This window comes from Zootoca vivipara, chromosome 16 (genome assembly GCF_965207765.1).
Source record: "Zootoca vivipara chromosome 16, rZooViv2.hap1.1, whole genome shotgun sequence".
In the NCBI taxonomy this organism is placed as follows: Eukaryota; Metazoa; Chordata; class Lepidosauria; order Squamata; family Lacertidae; genus Zootoca; species Zootoca vivipara.
In genome coordinates, this window is record NC_142599.1 from 15,643,713 (window position 1) to 15,662,456 (window position 18,744).

Sequence of the window (18,744 nt, forward strand, 5' to 3'; positions counted from 1 at the left end):
AAGCCAGGCCCAGTCTCCCATTCCCCAAGCAGGCAACTGGCGTGCCGACACATGGTAGTACTTGGATGACCGTATGTACTGAGTTGCGCTCGCCATTTCTACGCACCGCAGAATTTCTCCTCTGGTCTGAAGAACCAGAGGCACCTCGAGAACGCGACATTTCCTTTCTTTAAAAGAGAACAAACTGGAAGAGCGGGGCCCAAGTGCTTTCCCCCACAGCCAGAGAAGAGGAGGTGTGACAGCAACAACAAAGCAGGCAGCCCTGGGGCTTACTGGCTGGGGAAAGAGCTCTTCCACGGTGCTGCCCCAAGAGGTACGGTATTTGGGCCAAGGTCAGGGTACAAGGAACGCTCAGGATATCCAAGGGGAGAATATGTCTACCCCCACAGTCTGCGGCTGAGGAGGCAGAACAGCAAGGCTAGATCAAAGCCGGAAGGAGGAGTGCGGATGGAGAGAGAAAGAGAGCTGGGGGAGGGGGAGGGAAGCAGGGGGAGGGGTGGGGGGAAGAACTGGCAGCTCCCAGGGAAAGGAGAGACAGACAGTGCCCTTGCTTCCCTTTGCAAACATCTGAACCTCGTTTCTCCCTCTCCTCTCACTTCAAAAGGGGGCTTGGCAACTCCCCGAGGCAGGACTGCAAAGGCTTTGGGTCCAACAGGATCAAAAACAAAAGCTGGTCCTGGGGAGGGAGGGAGGGAGGGAGGGAAGTGGGGAGGGTTCCCTGCTGTGTGCCTCTCCCTTCGTCAATTGACCACAACCCAAATCATGTGCAGGCAATATGGGAAAGGAAAAAGAAAGTCCAGCTGCTGGGACGATGGTGCAGGGCAGCTCACTTTGCCCACGGCACAAGGACGGACGGACACAATGCTCGTATCTGAACGCTGAGCGTTTGCTCCCAACTCCAGTCAACAAAATGGCGGAGCTACAACAGGCCAATGGGGGAACCATTTCACCTTTGTCCCATGCGGATACAGCAAGAAAAATGGATTCCTGTGGGTTTCTCATGGGCTATTATAAAACTCAAGAAGGGACCCAACATCATATTCCACAGGAAACCGATAGTGAGAAAGGTTGTGGAAGCACAAAGACGCTCTAGAAGCAATAGTTTAAAGAAATAAGGAGCAAGATTTGTGATTTCTAGAGTATAAGAGTTAATATATAAATGTATAGATTTAAAATAAGAATCGGGTTGATAACAGTTATAAGAAGTTTGGTATTAGAAAATGTGAAGAATGTTGAAAACGTGAGCGCTGAAATGGTTACTAGTAGAAACGTGGATGGGGGGAAGGAGGAAGTCACTGATACAAGAATTATAATAGTAAATGATATATGGAATTTTTGTTCTTTTTTATTCTATGCTATTTGTTTTTGTTGTATTTTTCTTTTTTCTTGTGTGTTTTTCTATTTCTATTTTGTATTTCTTCTTGAAAAACTAATAAAAATAACTTTTAAAAAAAGGGAAACCGATAGTGAGAAGTACATGGGCTCCTAATTCCCATGAGCCTCAGCGTCATACAACTGTGTTGGCTGGGGCTAATGAGAACATGAAGTTGCCATACAGAATGAGACCACTGATCCATCTGGCATGGTGTGGTCCACACTGACTGGCATGGGCTCTCTAGGCTTTTAGGCAATGAGTCTTTCCCCAGCTTCAGCAGGAGATGGTATTCAACATTGAACCTGGGACCTTCTATGTGCCAAGCACATGCTCTTGTCACTGAGCTGCAGTCCTCCCCCTTTGGAGTTCCGTTTACTTGAAGGACACCAGGCTAAGGAAAGCTGCTTTTTATCTCTGGCCTAAACACTTAACTCTTAGGTTGAAAAATGAACCGGAAAGCTCAAGGTGTGCAAACCCCCGCACACAAACATGCTCCAGACCATGATGAAGGTCACAAAGGCATCTGCCAGGAGCTGCTGGAGTCCTGACAAAGCAAAGCCAAGTCCAGCCAGAGGGCTAGGCAACCCCTAACTTGCCAGTCTGCAGGCCTTCCATCCCACACAGCTGCTTCTCACTCATAGTTGGTCCTATTTGCCACCTTAGACGCCACCTTCCCCCAATGTGCGCAAACCACAACACAGCTGAAGGGGAAAGCAGAGAGGCGACGCCTGGGAGAGAGAAGGGGCTCCACAGGTCACAAGAGCGTCAGCAAAGCAGCTATGAGAGAAGCCCAGGCTTTGGCTCACCAGCTTCTGGAAGAGGTCCCCCACCCTCTGTTGGTGGCTCCACTGCTGCACCCGTGGGAAGAGCCCGTCATAGAAGTCCTTGTGGATCTCGTAGAGCTCAGGCACTTTGAAGAAGATGGTTTCGATCTGCTGACTGGTCAGCACAGGCTGTGAGGTGGTGGCAGCAGCTTTCAGAGGCTTCATGGGCTGGAAAACAGAGACCCCCCCTTCATGCAGGTGAAAAAAACAAAGGCATCCACCAGGGCTTCCTGTCTGATCACGCCAGAATATCCCTATTTGGACATGCTACAAATCAGCCTTGCTCAACCTGGTCTCCTCCAAATATTTTGGACTACAACACAGCCATGCTGGCTGGAGGTGAGGGGGTGTTAAAATCCAAAACATCTCCAGGTTGAGGAGGGCTGTTCTAGATCTTTGTGAAAAAGCCCAATCCTATCCCGTTCTCCCATGAAGCGTAAGACATGGTGGCCACCTCAGGAACCCTCTGCTCACAACCACCAAGCAGAGTCTACTGGGGAATTGTCCAGCTGAAGTCCCATTTAAATGAATAGGAACAGTTTACAAAAGCCCGACAATGCTCTTGCACAGCTTCCATTACTTCTAATGAAGGGTGGGCTGAACTGGAGAGCTTCCCAGTCAGTTAGGACGAGGGAAATCCCTTTTGGCTACTCCACCGCAAGTTCACAGTGTCTTCAGCCAGTTCTGGAACTAAAACCCACGCTTCCCCATCCACGTTCCTGTGTGTTCTTACCAGCAACAGAGCTTCAAGGTGACCTAAGTAGGTTTCTTCACTAGCCAGGATTCCAGACAGGACCCATTTCCTCATCTCCAAGCCCTTCTCCAAGTCTGGCTCACTCTAGAGAAAGGAAAGACACAATAAAAACAATGGTAAGGCAGTGCAGAAGGCAGCTCCCTAAACTGGATGTGGAATTGGGGATTAAAGGAGAATTTTGTTAAGTCTGCATTTTAAGTGAAATGACTCAATTCCCACCTCCAATACCAAGGCGCATACCAGAACACGTACTTATCTCTTTGCATTTCACACTTCCCGGTTCAAATGACATTTTAAAATGCATGCAGTGTTCAGAAATGCACACAGAGAGGTGAAATACATTGTGACAAAATATGCATTTAGCTACAAATGTTCATACTTTTAAATGCAGAAAATAGCAGGGACTTATGAATGAGCCTGAGCGAAATTAACTCGGAATGAAAATAGGCAGAACCATCCAACCCTAGCTGTGATGCCTCAAAGACTCATAAATCTCATTCTGACAGGGGTGCTGCAGGGAAACTTGCCTGCACTAAAACGGTGGCACGCAGGCAAAAAAAAAAAGATCCGTTTGCTAGGCAGGGAGCACCTAGCATACCCCCCCAAAACAGAAGATACATAAAGTGTGAAGGGGAGGTGGTGAAAGGAAGCAGGCTTAATTTCACACCTTGATTTTGAGTTAGCAGACTCCGGCACTGCTTACCTGGAGTACAGTTGTAAGACAGACAGACCCACCATCCCTCAGATGTTGTGTAAAATCAGAAATTGGGGTGGGAAAGAAGAATGAAATATAAATCAGCAGCATAAAAGGCTTAGCCATTCTACAGCTCTTTGATGCTTGTTGCCCATTTGCAAGGAATAGTGCCATATCCCCACTAGGCACTGTTGCTGTGCTAACAGCACTCAAGTCCTCCAGCTGACAGGCACATCCTAGGATCTCTAAAGCAGGCCCCAAACACCTCGGAGGCCTGGATACTCTTTGTACCAGCACACTCAACCCTTGGGGTTCAAGGAGCAATTTATTCTCGGGTTCAAGGATCGATTTGTTATCAGTTTTGTGCAAAGAAGGTCATCAGCTCAACATCAACAGCATAGTCCATACATTACAGGAAGTTGCTTGGTTCTTTCACGTGCTTAGAGTGAAGTCACAGGTGCAAATCCATCAGCAGTTTTACGGAAGCTGCTAAACTCCAAACTGGCCAGTTGATCACATGCTCTCTTTTGTACAGCCCCACCCCATTTCTCACTGCTCACCTTTGCCCCAACCTTCCCTCTTATGATTACTAATATCCATGGTGAGCCCCTTCGTACCAATCCCTGCAGGCACACTCCTTAGCAGAGGCAGGAGTCGTCCAGCCTAAAACTTCAAACCCATGTGCTTGCTTATTTTTCACTTCAAAAAAATAATAATGCTGTGCTGCCCTTCAGTATAAATATTAGGGCTGTCTATACAACAGATCTCACAAGATAATAACAACAAATTACAAAGCAAGACAGCAGTTTTAAAAAAAATGCCGTGTTTCTGATATTTTAAGGCATCCCCTAAAAATAAGCCATGACAGGATTTCAAAGGGTTGGTGAAAAATAAGACATACCCCGAAAATAAGCACTATCGCAAAGCCCCGACTGAGCGAGAGGCGAAGCCGCGGGACCCAGCAGGAGCCTCGGTGTCCCCTGTGCGAAGCCCTGGGACCCGGCAAGAGCCTTAGAGCGCGTGCGCTAACCCCTGGGAGCCGCGGCAAAGCCCTGGGACCCGGCTGGAGCTTCAGCGCGCGCGCGCTAACCCCCGGGACCCGGCTGGGCCGTGGGAGGTAGCGCAAGTAGCGGGAGGCCGGTGAGGTAGCGCAAGATCGGGCCCTCGCCGGCTCCGCTACCACCGCAGCTGCGAGCCCTGAATTGCGGCGCGGCGGGGACTTTTCGCCGTTTGCCTTCCCCTTGGTTTGGGGAAGGCAAACCGCGAAAAGCCCCGCCGCGCCACAATTCGGCTCCTTCCTCCAGGCGCTTCGTCTCGGGGAAGCAGGCAGGGAGACGGCAACAGCCGGAGAAGCTGCAGGCTGTTGCCATCTCCCTGCCTGCTTCCCCGAGCCGTAGCGCATCGGGGGACAGAGCCGAAGATCGGCGGGCGCTGTTTGCTGGGCTTGACAAGCCCGGCAAACAGCGCCCGCCCATCTTCGGCCCTGTGCTGTGTGACGGGCGGGGTGGGGGGGAAAGCGGAGATCGTTCTCCGCTCTCCCCCCACCCCCGCCTGTCACCGAAGATCGGCGGGCGCTGTTTGCTGGGCTTGACAAGCCCGGGAAACAGCGCCCGCCGATCTTCGGACCTGTGCTGTGTGACGGGCGGGGTGGGGGGGAAAGCGGAGATCGTTCTCCGCTCTCCCCCCACCCCCGCCTGTCACCGAAGATCGGCGGGCGCTGTTTGCTGGGCTTGACAAGCCCGGGAAACAGCGCCCGCCGATCTTCGGACCTGTGCTGTGTGACATGTGGGGGGTGGGGAAGCGGAGATCGTTCTCCGCTCTCCCCCCACCCCCGCCTGTCACCGAAGATCGGCGGGCGCTCCTTGCTGGGCTTGACAAGCCCGGCAAACAGCGCCCGCCGATCTTCGGCCCTGTGCTGTGACAGGCGGGGTGGGGGGGAAAGCGGAGATCGTTCTCCGCTCTCCCCCCACCCCCGCCTGTCACCGAAGATCGACGGGCGCTGTTTGCTGGGCTTGACAAGCCCGGGAAACAGCACCCGCCGATCTTCGGCCCTGTGCTGTGTGACAGGCGGGGGTGGGGGGGAAGCGGAGATCGTTCTCCGCTCTCTCCCCACCCCCGCCTGTCACCGAAGATCGGCGGGCGCTGTTTGCTGGGCTTGACAAGCCCGGGAAACAGTGCCCGCCGATCTTCGGCCCTGTGCTGTGTGACAGGCGGGGGTGGGGGGGGAAGCGGAGATCGTTCTCCGCTCTCCCCCCACCCCCGCCTGTCACCGAAGATCGGCGGGCGCTCCTTGCTGGGCTTGACAAGCCCGGCAAACAGCGCCCGCCGATCTTCGGCCCTGTGCTGTGTGACGGGCGGGGTGGGGGGGAAAGCGGAGATCGTTCTCCGCTCTCCCCCCACCTCCGCCTGTCACACGAAGATCGGTAGCGGAGCCGGCGAGGGCCCGATCCCGCGTGAAGCCGGCAGGAGGCCGGCTTCGCAGCGGCGGTGGCAGGGGATCCGGCGAGAGCCCGATCCCAAGCGAGGCTGGCACACATTGATCGTAAGTCGAATAAATTCGTAAGCCCGCCCCCATTTTTTCCCTTAGTAACTCGAAAAATTTGTATGTCGAGTCATTCGTATGTCGAGGTGCCACTGTATCATGCTTGTTTGGGCTCTGTTCTGCTGCTTTTGATCTCAGAAACCTTTCACTTGCTTGATGCACTTTATTAAAAAATAAGACATCCCTTGAAAATAAGCCATGGTGTGTTTTTTTGAGGAAAAAATTAATATAAGACATGTCTTATAATATGAGAAACACGGTACTAGCTGAACTGCATCTCCCAGCACTGTTGGCCAACTGGGGTCCTCATGGTAAGCATCTCACACTTTGAATTGTGGTTGGAAACGGAGCGGGGAAGACATTTTAGAAATAGGTGGGAGCTGTTCCTCCGACAAAGTTATTAAATTTGTAAATCATCTGAGTGGTTAAAGAAGCCTGGGTGTCAAGGGTTTGTAAATGTCGGTGGCCCAAATTTCTCCGCTTGTCTACCAAAATACTTTTTGCAAGGAAGCCAGCAGTGTTGTAGTGAAGTTTCAAGTGCAGGAGCCCCTCGTGGCAGCCCCCTCCCAAGCACCCCTGAAAGAAGATTCATAGAGAAATAGATGCATGCACTCAAGAGTTTAATTGGATCAACTGAAAGTCATTGATGAATGAACTGGCAAAGTGCGGTGATTATGGTTAACAAGCTGGAATTTTACTGAGGAGGCCTAGCTTTGCACCAATCCTGTGCATAGTTTCTGGGGAGTGATCTCTGTTGGCCTCCCCTACGCTCTAGCTTCAGCTGGCAAAACACAGAGATTTTAACAAGTGTTCTTCAGCTATCTGAAACGTGGCTTCTAAAAATGCAAGGAACTAGAACATAAGACAAGCCTGGCAGGTCAGGCCAATGGCTCATCTAGTCCAACATCCTGTTCTCACAGTGGCCAACTTTATGCCTGCGGGAAGCCTGCAAGCTGTAAATGAGCACCACAACTGTTATCATTTAGGCTGCTGGCACAAGGGAGAGAAACATCCAGCCTCTATCTAGCTGATTATTGTCCTCCTCCTCTAAAAGTCTCATCATCACTTCCTTCACTTTGAAAGAACAGGGAGGGTCCCTCAGTTACCCAGAAGATGATGTAATTGCTCCTGATCTGGAAAGTCCAGGCATTGTGCTCCCCCCCAAGTTCCTGCCCCTCTATGCCACAGGGAAGGAACCAGGATGCTGCTGCAGAGTGTATTCAGTTGTGGATTCCGTGAAACGCAAATATCAGAAAGGGTCAGCTCCATCCTGGAACCTGTTTTGAAATGGCTTGAGGCCCTTCCCCGTTTCGCTTCAATTAATAACAATGCGAGAGTAAGGAATTAAGGTCTGGAAACACAATGAATGAGCAATGCTGCACAGCAGGCCCTACTGGCACCTGCCTCCAGCAAGGGAAATGTTGTTTTCCAGTGGGTGTATTAAAGAGGGAGCTGTAAAGAACAAGTATCTTCCCCCATGACTTTGTGGGAAGCAGCACAATGAACATTTTCAGAGCAGAGACTTCCAGTAAAAAAAAAAAAGGAAGAGGGGGTGGGGGGAGACACAGAGAGGCCAATGGGGGATGAAGAGCGGAGAGAGACAGAGAGATATTAATTAGGATCCTTATAACGTACATTATCTTCCGAGGCTTCTGTTTAATAAGCTGCTGGAGAAGGTTTCACTGCTTGAGTGGTGCTGAACAGGGAATGTTTTCTGCAGAACCAGCCGGCTGTGCTTCATGTGGAGAGAGGTGGAGGAGCAGGGAGAGAAGCCAACATTTATTTATAACCACCCAATGGTGTTCATGCCAACCTCTGCTCAGGAAGGGCTTGTACATTCAGGCAAAACCATTAAAACAGCAGAGAACAAGCAGGAGGAAGAGGAGGAGGAGGAGAGGCAGAGTGAGGGGGAAAGCCAACACCAGCCTCAAGCAGGTGATCTTGGGAGTCAAGCAAAAGGCAAGGTGGGGGATGCCAAGGACAACGCCAAGGACGATGCCAGAGTAGGCCTTGCATTGCTTGACAAAGCACTGGCTGAGCACTCCCTGCCCCCTCCCAGGCCATGCACCACAAGAGCCAAGACGCTGATCCAGAGCAGAAAGGAGCCTGGAAGGAGGAGATGTAGCCAGAGCTGGCCTGGAGGCTTGCCGTAGACCACAATCCCAGGCTACCCATTGCCCACCCACCCACCCACCCACCCACACAATTATTTCTCCTTCCTTCTGGCCTTTGCTGGGAGGACTGCTTGCAAGGGAAGAGGCATGGCAGGAGCACCCCCATCCCCAAGCAACAGCTGACTCCAAGGGACTAGCCAAGCCCGCTGCATCAGAGAGGCTGCAGACCAATCCGGGGGTTCTCACCATAGCCAGGCCTAAACCAGGCCAGAGAGCTGCCCCAGAGGGCACTATAGGCTGTGCTTTCATAGCTGCCTTGCCATTACTTGTCTATTTATTGTCATGGTACAGAAAGCCAGCATCATGGTGGTGGTGTCCTGCACATATTGGACTCCCAATTTCAGCCCCAGTGGTCAGGTTGGCCAACAGTCCTACCGGTATGAGTTCAATAGCATCGAATGCCTAGACAGCTCATTGGTTAGAGCATGGTGCTGATAATGCCAAGGTTGCAAGCTCGATCCCCATATGGGACAGCTGCATATTCCTGCATTGCAGGGGGTTGCATTAAATGATCCTCAGGGTCCCTTCCAACTCTACAATTCTCTGATCTGGACGGCACCATGTTGACCACTCCTGTCCTATGGTACTTTACGCTGCCTTGAGCATTCTGAATGAGACATCACATCTAATAGAAAAATTGAGCTTTTCTTAGTAAACTGGGATTCCTGAGGAGTAGCCAGGCTGGGCCACAAGTGCCTCCCATACTTCTCTCCATTGATGGTGATGATGTTGATGCATAATAATGCAGATTTATACACCACTTCCTAGCCAGGAGCTACCAAAGTGTTGTATACAAAGAGAGCAAAAAAAGATAAAACTACAAGGACAGAATGAACAAAAAAAAAACCGAAAACTCCATTCCTACAGCTTTGCAGTTATCATACCATAAATTGACTAGGTCGTCACACTTCAGGGAAAAGACTTCTTAAAAGAAAAAGAAAAAGTTGGGGTCAAAACAACATCACCAGACTGATGCAGTATTTCCCTCCCCTATCAGCAAAGAGTTAAAGCTTTTGGGGGAAGTGCCACAGGCAATCTCTGCTCATCAGTGCCAAACTGCCCAAGGCCTGAAGAGAAAGTATTTCTCAAACCAGTTTGGCCACCCTTTGATCCTACCCCAGATGGGATGTACCAACCAGCTGCTGACTAGGCAAGGCCACCTTTCTGATGTCTACAAGCCAGGATGTTCTGTCAGAGCTGCTCTTAAAAGCTCCTCAGCCACCACCGCAGAAGAGCTTCTCACACAGCCGCTGGCAAGGAGGAAGGGCCAGCTCCTGGCACAACTTTGATTCTAGAAATCAGCCCCGGCGGCACAATCAGAAGCTACAACCACTGCCTCAGTGCAGAGGCATGTGACTTTAGAGCAGCCTTTCCTATGCTGATGCCCTCCAAACACTTTGGGATACATCTCCCATCAGCCCTAGCCAGCAAGCCCCATTGGATGCTGGTGCTAGCCCAAAATATCTGGAGGGCACCAGGCGGGGGAAAGCTGCTTTAAGCAGACATTGATGCTAGCAACCAGGCACGCTGCATTCTCCCCTCTCCCCCTCCTGCGGAAGCAGACTCTGGGGAAATTAAAAGGCCTTGCTCCAGCTGCTACGGCTGAGGAATCGTAAACGGAACCACAAAAAAGATGAGTGACAGCGGGTGGCTCTGGGAATTAAAAGCATGCGCAAAAGATGCCAAAAGCTCCCTGCAGTGGGCAAAAAGCGGAGAGAGAGTGTGTTCACGTCCTTGTATTGTTTTGCTCCTTCCCCACAATCTTATGGCGAATATGGACCCTTTATTTATTTAGAGAGCAAACTCTTGAAAGGGAAGGCAAGGCAGTGCACACCCCAGAGACAACAGTGTCATTTTGCACATTAGGAATGGTGATCCTGTGGCCCTTCAGATCTGGCCCTGATCACTCGCCAGGCTGGCTGAGGCTGCTGGGAGTTGTAGTCCAGCAATGCCTGCATGGCCCAGGTTCACCACCCCTGTTCTATAGAAAATGAGAAAGCTTCTGTCATACTGGATGATTCACGTACTGACGATTGATGTACACACAGCAGGATCCTTGAGCTACCAAGGAGTTAATTTCAGCTTAGTTTAACCCCCTCCGCTGGGAAGATGATCTTAACTGGCAGCTTGGCAGGCAAAGGGCAGAGTTGGCTTCTGGGGAGGTCAGAGCATGTACATGTACACTTGCAGGCCGACCCCGAAGAGACCAAGGGCTGAGCATCACGGGTCAGATCTCAGGGGGCAGGAAGAAAGAAGGCAGCCAGACCTGCCTGGATGTGATAGTCCACACGTGGCAAATCAGTGGGGCAAAGGACCCACCCTTCCTGACAACTGCAGCTTTCATTTGGGAACATAAGCAAGCCACAATCCCTTCCTTATCTCTATGACAATGAACCTGAACACAACATCTGCGGAGATCTCTCAATGGCCAGAGAGGGCACCTCCAGTACTTTGGCCTGAACAGCTCTGTGTGCAGACACACACTTCCAACAGACAAAACAATAGTTTGTACGAAATAGGGGAGAAAAACCACCAGTACATAAATTGGGCAAATGAGAGAACCTGAATGGGTTTGCTCCTACAGTCCGCTCCAAGAGTCAAAAGGAGGCTTACTGATTTTGTGGATTCCAGAGACCCCGAGGAAAGGGTGTCCCGGCTGCCTCGGCTCTTGGAGCTGAGATGGGGAGAGGAGGAGGGCGAGTCGTCGATGTAGGGCATCATGTCATGGTGGCGACGCTGCTCTTCGGCCCTGTCCACGTCATAGGCATAGGCGGGTGGCATCCCGCTAAAAGACAAGTCTGCGAAGAAAAGCAAATGGTTTTGATGAGTAGCATCATTCATTCAGTCTACTAGTTACTTGCCACATAAGCTGCCTAAATAAGCACATCACAAAGGTGGAATGAAGCTGCAGAAGGAAAACAGGAAAGGAATATTTTGCTCAGTGTTGTGCAGATGCCCTGGAAAAATGAGAGAGCGGAAGTGTGGCCAGCGTAGAAGCAGCCTCATCCTTCAGTGCTGCTTTGCACTCAGACTGCAATGTCCCAGGTTCCTGCCCTTCCTGGTTTTCCTGCAGTCATGTCTCCTGCAAGACTATCCTGGGTCCTCCCTAACCAGCACCAAAGTGCATTCAGAAAATTCTCACAATCTTTCCAGCAAGTGTCCGTTTGTTTGGGACTGCAGCTTATTTCAGAGGATCCCTGACTCAGAAGACAGAGATAATGAACTATGCAGAGCTGTGGAGTAGGGAAGAGAGGAGGTTTCTGCCCAAGACCCTGGGAAGCTACTTGTGGGACTTTGGTCTAGTCCAAAGTAGCCCACCGGAATAGAATGCCTGTATCTTTCATGAGTTAAACCACTGAGCCTAGGGCTTGCTGATCAGAAGGTCGGCGGTTCAAATCCCTGTGACAGGGTGAGCTCCCGTTGCTTGGTCCCAGCTCCTGCCAACCTAGCCGTTTGAAAGCACGTCAGAATGCAAGTAGATAAATAGGAACTGCTACAGCGGGAAGGTAAACGGCGTTTCCGTGTGCTGCTCTGGGTTGCCAGAAGCGGCTTTGTCATGCTGGCCACATGACCTGGAAGCTATACGCCGGCTCCCTTGGCCAATAATGCGAGATGAGCACGCATGGACTAGAAGGACCATTGGCCTGCTCCAGTAGGCTCTCATTATGTTCATATGCAGTGCTCAATCAGAAAATGCAACATTTTCATGTTCCTCCCCCCCCCTTCAAGACAAAAAGCAGCTAATGGTACCTTTTAAAAAAACATGTTAGAACAATGAGAAGCCCCCCAAGATCCTATGCCCTTCTCGTTTTGTTTCTCGGGGCTTCTCTCATGCCTGGAGCTTAGCCAAATGCAGACCCTCGCAAAAGACATGTTTGCTGAAGTTATTCCAACCACGGCTGGCTGTCAAAGACAACAGCTCATAAACAACACATGCAACTATGTGAATCAGCCTTGAGGCTGGAATTCTGGAGTTCCTGGTCTTGGTTACAGGAGAGAACAGTGTATCATTGCTCTGTGGGGGGGGGCATTTCTCTCCCTCTCTCTGCATCTGTAGGGAGGAGGGCTGCAAGATAAGTCACATTGTGGTTATGGGAATTGGCTCTCAAGGTTGTAAGGAACTGCAGTCTGGCTGAGCCTTAAGGCCTCCCAAGTTTAATTTTTTTTGTTCCTGTTAAACGTCCGGCCTTTGCACATAGGAGTGTGAGGTGTGACCTTGGATCATCTGCTTCGAGGAGGAGGAGGTTGGGGACCAGCCACTGGCTGGGTTTATTGGGTCCACCTCCCCCGCTTCCTCATCCCAAGGAGCGGATTTGCAAATCAATTCCGTAATGGGAAGGTTTCCGATAAAGGAATTATGTTTCTTCAAAGGATTCGTCACCAAGTCACTGAAGCAAACACATTTCCCCTTCTGCATTGGATGCATGATCCTGGCTCCAGGGAGAGATTTTGCTGAGTGAGAATTCGAACTGCGAGTAAGGGAGAGGAAAACTCCCAAGTAGCTCTTCCCCAGGGGTCAGCAAACTTTTTCAGCAGGGGGGGCCAGTCCACTGTCCCTCAGACCTTGTGGGGGGGCGGACTATATTTTGAAGAAAAAAAATGAATGAATTCCTATGCCCCACAGATAACCCAGAGATGCATTTTAAATAAAAGGACACATTCTACTCAGGTAAAAACATGCTGATTCCCAGACCGTCCGTGGGCCGGAATTAGAAGGTGATTCGGCCGCATCCGGACCCCGGGCCTTAGTTTGGAGACCCCTGCTCTTCCCCCTCCACCTTCCGTCCTTCTGAAAGTTGGCTGATGGGATCCTGCGGATTAACTACTTTTTGTCATAAGTTCTTATTTATTTCCATACAATTTAACAAATTCAATTCAGTTTCCATGCAATATTCCCTTCTTAGCCTTTTGACTTCCCAAGTTCCCTTCCTTACTTCCATGATGTTTCTGTTCAAATCCTTTTATCTACTTACCTTAAAAATAATACTTATTTCTATAACATATATTTTACATTACATTCCTTTATCATTCTCATTCCTTTGCCTATATTTCTAGACCTGCCTGTGATTTCATTTGACTGTAATATTTTCTCACATAATCTGAAAGGGATCTTGACACTTCCACAAAAAAATTCGTCCTTTTGGTCTCTTATTTTTGCCATCTCCATATAGTCCAATATATTAATCCATGTTTTGTATTTATGCTAACAGCAATATGGTTTGTGTCAGTTCCATGCTACAGCTGCAATTGGAATTATTCAACCCCCATTGCAAATCAGGTGAAATTCAGCTGAAAATGCAACTTATACTGGCTTCTCCAGTCTCACTGAGTTGCATTTTCAGCTGAATTTGGGGAAACTGCTTGAAGCATCTGCTGTGTAGAGCTATTTCCATTGCTTTTGTGTGATTTGCTACTTGCAAACAGCTGAAAGTCTGAAAAATTTGATAATAAACCTGTTTTGCAATCGGGGTTGAATAATTCTGATTGCAACTGTGTGTGTGGTGCCTGAGACAGGATATCCAAACTGCACTGCTGGTCACACTGAAAAACTTTCCTGCCCCATTGCAAAGTGTCCTAATGCAGCCATAGCTGTCAACTTTTTCCTTTTCTCGCGAGGAATCCTATTCAGAATAAGGGAATTTCCCTTTAAAATAAAGGGAAAAGTTGACAGCTATGAATGCAGCTCCCATTCATTTCAATGGGACTAAGTGCCGTTTCGAGCAGTTGTTCAGCCTATGCTACCGAGGACACATGTCTCTGTGCTTCTCCCTCAATAGGGCTGTCTCTGGACTGAGACACCTCCATCTCCCTGCCCTGCCCTGCTGGAAAGCAGCTGCTTCACAGCACCAAGTCCTAGGATGGCTTTCGGGCCTCAGCACCTACAAAAGGGAAAATCCCCTGCTTCAGCTAGAACAAGGCTCTTCCCTCTGCTTAAGTGTTCTGGAGCAGCCTCTTACCCTCTTCCTGCTGATGAGATAGATGTAAACGCTTTGAAGGAAGGAGAAGATGAATAAATGAATGAATGCAAGAGGTGGTGGCCCTTCAGATATCCTGGCCCAAGGCCAGTTGGGAATGAGAGAGAAGCAGCCCCAATAAGCCCCCCACATCCAGCTGTGGATGCATCTGCAGAAGCTCGATAGGGGCATTACATTTTAATTTGCACAAACTGACACACAACTATTACTTCCTCTGACATGGAAATGTGGTCTTTTAATGAAGCCTAAAACCTCATTAGCCTCTGTTTTTTGTTTTTTTGTTTTTTGCAGTGGCACCACACTGCCAGCTCATACACAACTTGTGCCTGACAGCAATCCCAAGATTCTCAAGCCAGGTATCCCCCATCCTTGTGCGGATCTGAGCCCCCACCCCACCCCAGCGCAGAAGATTGCATTCATCTCTGTTGATGCGTTTTGTTGGTTTCAGCCCAGCTTTTCCATCCCAACAAGGTCGGTTTGCATTGTGTTCCCATCTTCTTAGAGGTTAGTTACGCCTCTCAGTTTTGGGTCATCCACAAATCTCATAAAGATTCCTTCTACCCATTCATCTAACACAATGATAGAGTACTGAACATAAGGAGAGTCTGTTATGGGGGGTTCTCTGTCCAGCTCAGTATCCTGTTCTCACAGTAGCTAACCAAGTGTCCTCATGGGAAGTGCACAAGCAGTTCCTGACTCAAGATAGAGCCCAGCACCTGCCCACCCACCCCCACCATCCTAACCTCCCTCTGGTTGGGTGAGGAACCACTAATGAGCATTTCCCATCTATCCAGAGCCAGCCCAGCCATTAGGCAGCAGGATGAGGCCGCTGCTTCAGGTGGCAGAAGCCCCCCATGCAACACACCCATGGGTTTCCACTACCTCCACCAACAGTGGAGAGGTACCGCCACCATCAGTGCAAATACTGGGCAAGATCGCATCCGTTTGGGGTGAGATCTTACCCCAAATCTTTTCAAAATTGGTGCTGATGGTGGTGGTGCTTCTCCACCACCAGCGGATGCAGCAGAGCGCAGGGCAGCGGCAGGAGCAGGAGCAGGAAGGTAGGTGGTGGTGGTGGGAACTGCAAGACAGAGCGGCACATCCTGTTTCACCTCAAGCGGCAAAACAGAACACACCACCCCTGCATCCAGCTGTGAATCCACTTGGCAATCTAGTATCAATTCAGCCAATTTGCTAACCAAGATATCATGGTAGGCTTTGTCAAATTCTTGGCTGAAGTCAAGATAACTTATGTTCACAACATTCCCACAATCCACTAAACTAGTAAATTTATTTTTTTTTTAAAAAAGTGTGTGAGAGAAAGAGATTATTAGTCTGACACATTTGTCTCTACAAATCCCTATCGGCTCTCCCTAATCTCTGTATTGCTAATCAATAGGACACCTTTATAAGCTGTTCTACCTCCCCCTCCCTCCATTATTGAAGTCAGGTTGACCAGTTTCTCAGCTCATCCTTTCTGAAGACAACACTTGCCTGTCTTCAGTCCTATAGCACCTCACATGCTTTTCAGAGATGACCCAGAGATCCTCAAGAGTACACCAGCAGTTTCTTTAATGCCATAGGATGCCGTTCACCTTGCCCTGAAGACCAGTGTTCATTCAAAGTACCGGTACTTAGGCGTTGCCTGACCGACTCATTCAAGAAGAGCAATTCTGCCCCCAAACCGGTTGGGCTACTTACTGGAGGAAGGTTGCACTCAGCTCCCCTCTGCTTGTTCAATCCATTAATATTTCCCCTCCTTTCTGGGCAGGGGGGCTCACCACGGCCTTCTGGTTGCTTTGAACAGTCTTGCAAAGGACTTTTTGCTGCTCTAAACATCTCAATTCTGAGCTTTTGTTCAGGGCAGTCTCAAACAGGTCGGGCGCCCTGGCGCTGAGGGACAGAGATCGCTCCAGCGCCCCCGCCCTTGCAGGGCGCAGCATGGTTTCCGCACGGCTTTGCCGCGCAGCGCCCTGCCTACCGGCCCAGCGCCCTAGCACACCGCACCACCGGGAGTCTACCTAGAGCCGGCCCTGCTTTTGCTGTTGCCCCTACTGCCACCATTTTTTCTTTCTCACTGAAATGCTTTGCACTTTTCCTTAACTCCATCTTCAACAATTCTGCACTGTAGGACCCTACATAGCATTTGTCTGAGCTGATTAAAAGCAGCTTTCCTGAAAAGCAAAGGGGCAGTTTAGGCTTCGCACACCTTTGACTTTATGAAAGATCACAAATTCTAACCCCATACCATCACCTTCCCCCCAAAGTCCCTACTACTGTCATCTCAACAAATCTTCGCCAGACATGTAGCATCACTCAGCAGTCTCACAAAAGCATTATCTCTTCGCCCAGGCTTTCCCTGACCCACAAGACCGGGCCCTGCCATTACAAAACCCTGGTATTGTTGTTGTTTTTTAGAATACTACTTTACTGGATTTTACTTTACTGTTTTTATTACACTGATCTATTGTTTACATGTCATGTTTTTTGCATACCGCTTAGAGGGCTTTAAATAGTAAGTAGTTTAGAAATGTTTTCAAATGGGTCAGTGTGCCAGCTTTCAAATTCCTCAGAATTCTCCATCAGGCTAATTATTAAAAAAAATAAAAACCAAAGGGGAAGGGAGGAGAGACAGAAGAAAAAACCTGTTGATGTTAGTCCAGCCATCTTAAACACGTATCTGACATAGACCTGGATAAACAGCCTGGCTTTCACCACCCCCTGCATAGTTTTTATTATGCAACCTGAGGGAGAGCCGTGGGGAACACTATTTTATGATGTTTTGGCATTGCCCTCATCTGGACTTTGGCATGCTCCAACCTGGTTATTGCAAGTTACATGAGTAACAAGACAGGGTTCCAACTACCTGAGGAGTGAAAAGTCTAGAAGAATTGCAAGAAGATGACCTCAGAAGTGGGGCTGAAGTCTGACCCTGCACCACTGCCATGGGCGTAGGCAGGGGGGGCAACTGCCCCCCCTAGAAGCAAAAGGCTGAGGGGCGCAGCGTGGCGGCCCCAGGCTTACGCTCCCCGCGCGCCTCCGGAGCTTCGTGCGGGGAGCGGGAGCCTGGGGCCGGTTCCTCTGAACAGCTGAAAGGCGCAGGCCCACATTCCCACTGTGGCCCCTCCCCTCCCGTGCCTTGGCCCTGCCCCTTGCCCCCCTAATTTTGATCCTGGGTACGCCCCTGACCACTGCCCAAATGGCCATGCGCTACACAAACACAACTGTAACACATGAATAGGGCCTCCTGGTACTCACTTACCTAACAACTCTCACTGGTAGTCAGCATTAGAAACTCAGATATATAATGTGGTCGCCAAATGACACCTTAAACCTAGGCTGCGGCTGCCACAATAGAATGTCTAGGAACCACCCCCCCACTCCATGGGATTTATTCTTATTTTTACTGTTATTCATTCATTCCATTTCTATACCAATTTATATTTTAAAGAACAGATCTCCAAGCAGTTTACAACACATTAAAACGTCAAATAAAGCAATCCAGAATAAAATCAACTCAGGGGAAATATCTCAGGTCCTTCTCTAAGTGACATTTTGCTTTCTCCTGGCGCCAGCCTGGCGCCCAGAGATCTCCATGTGGCCGCAATTGGACTCGCACCAGTCGCAAAAATGCGCCTGGCTAATTTCGAACACCACTGGTAGCGCGCTTCCTCATGGTGCGTAGCAAAACTGTGGAAATCGCTCCCATGGGAGGAAGCAATGGCCACCAACTTGGATGGTTTTAAAAAGGGATTCTACAAATTCATAGGGGAGAGGGGTATCAATAGATATTGACTGTACTCTGCCTCCACAGTCAGAGGCAGCGATGCTTCTGAATCCCAGTCACTAAAAACTCCAGGGTGGGAGAGTCCTCTCATGCTTGAATCCTGCTTGCAGGTTTCCCAGAAGTTGCATCTGATTGGCCACTGTGAGAACAGGATGTTGGACTGGATGGGCCATTGGCCTGGCCCAACAAGCTCTTCTTGTGTTCTTAACATAGAACACAAAGAAGGGGCATCAGATGCTCCTCTTAAAAGTTTGGCGATGGCACATGTTCGATGACTGCATGCAAAATCAGATGGTGAAAACAAATTATTCACAGACCCCGGTGAAATGTTTCTGACTGTGCAAACTGACTCCCCAACTGATGGTGGGTGTTTAGCCCTCACAAAAAGGCTGTTGTTTTCCTCAGCACAACACGGCCTGTGATGGTCTCACTTGGGGCTGTTAGCCTCCGTCAAGCTGTTATTTATCTACCGTATGAGGGACGCCAGCATGAGGCAGCGGGCAGGTGGATCGGGGTTAGTGGCAGGATCAGGTGGGGGACACATCAACAGCAATGCTTATCCTGTATGTAAGGGCTGGCACCCCCACACTTGAATCCCCATCGCAAGGAAAGGAACCCA

General features: G+C 49.8%; 1 protein-coding gene across 1 annotated transcript in view; it reads right to left on the reverse strand.

The window, feature by feature from the left end:
* The window catches only part of BCR (BCR activator of RhoGEF and GTPase), a 95,780-nt gene that overhangs the window by 47,974 nt on the left and 29,062 nt on the right, over positions 1–18,744 (reverse strand). Inside the window, exons 2-4 of the mRNA XM_035098789.3 lie at positions 10,977–11,161; positions 2,933–3,037; positions 2,182–2,367 (exon numbers count right to left, since the gene is read on the reverse strand). Of these exons, the coding sequence (XP_034954680.3) occupies positions 2,182–2,367; positions 2,933–3,037; positions 10,977–11,161 (476 nt within the window). The remainder of the gene's footprint in view (positions 1–2,181; positions 2,368–2,932; positions 3,038–10,976; positions 11,162–18,744) is intronic.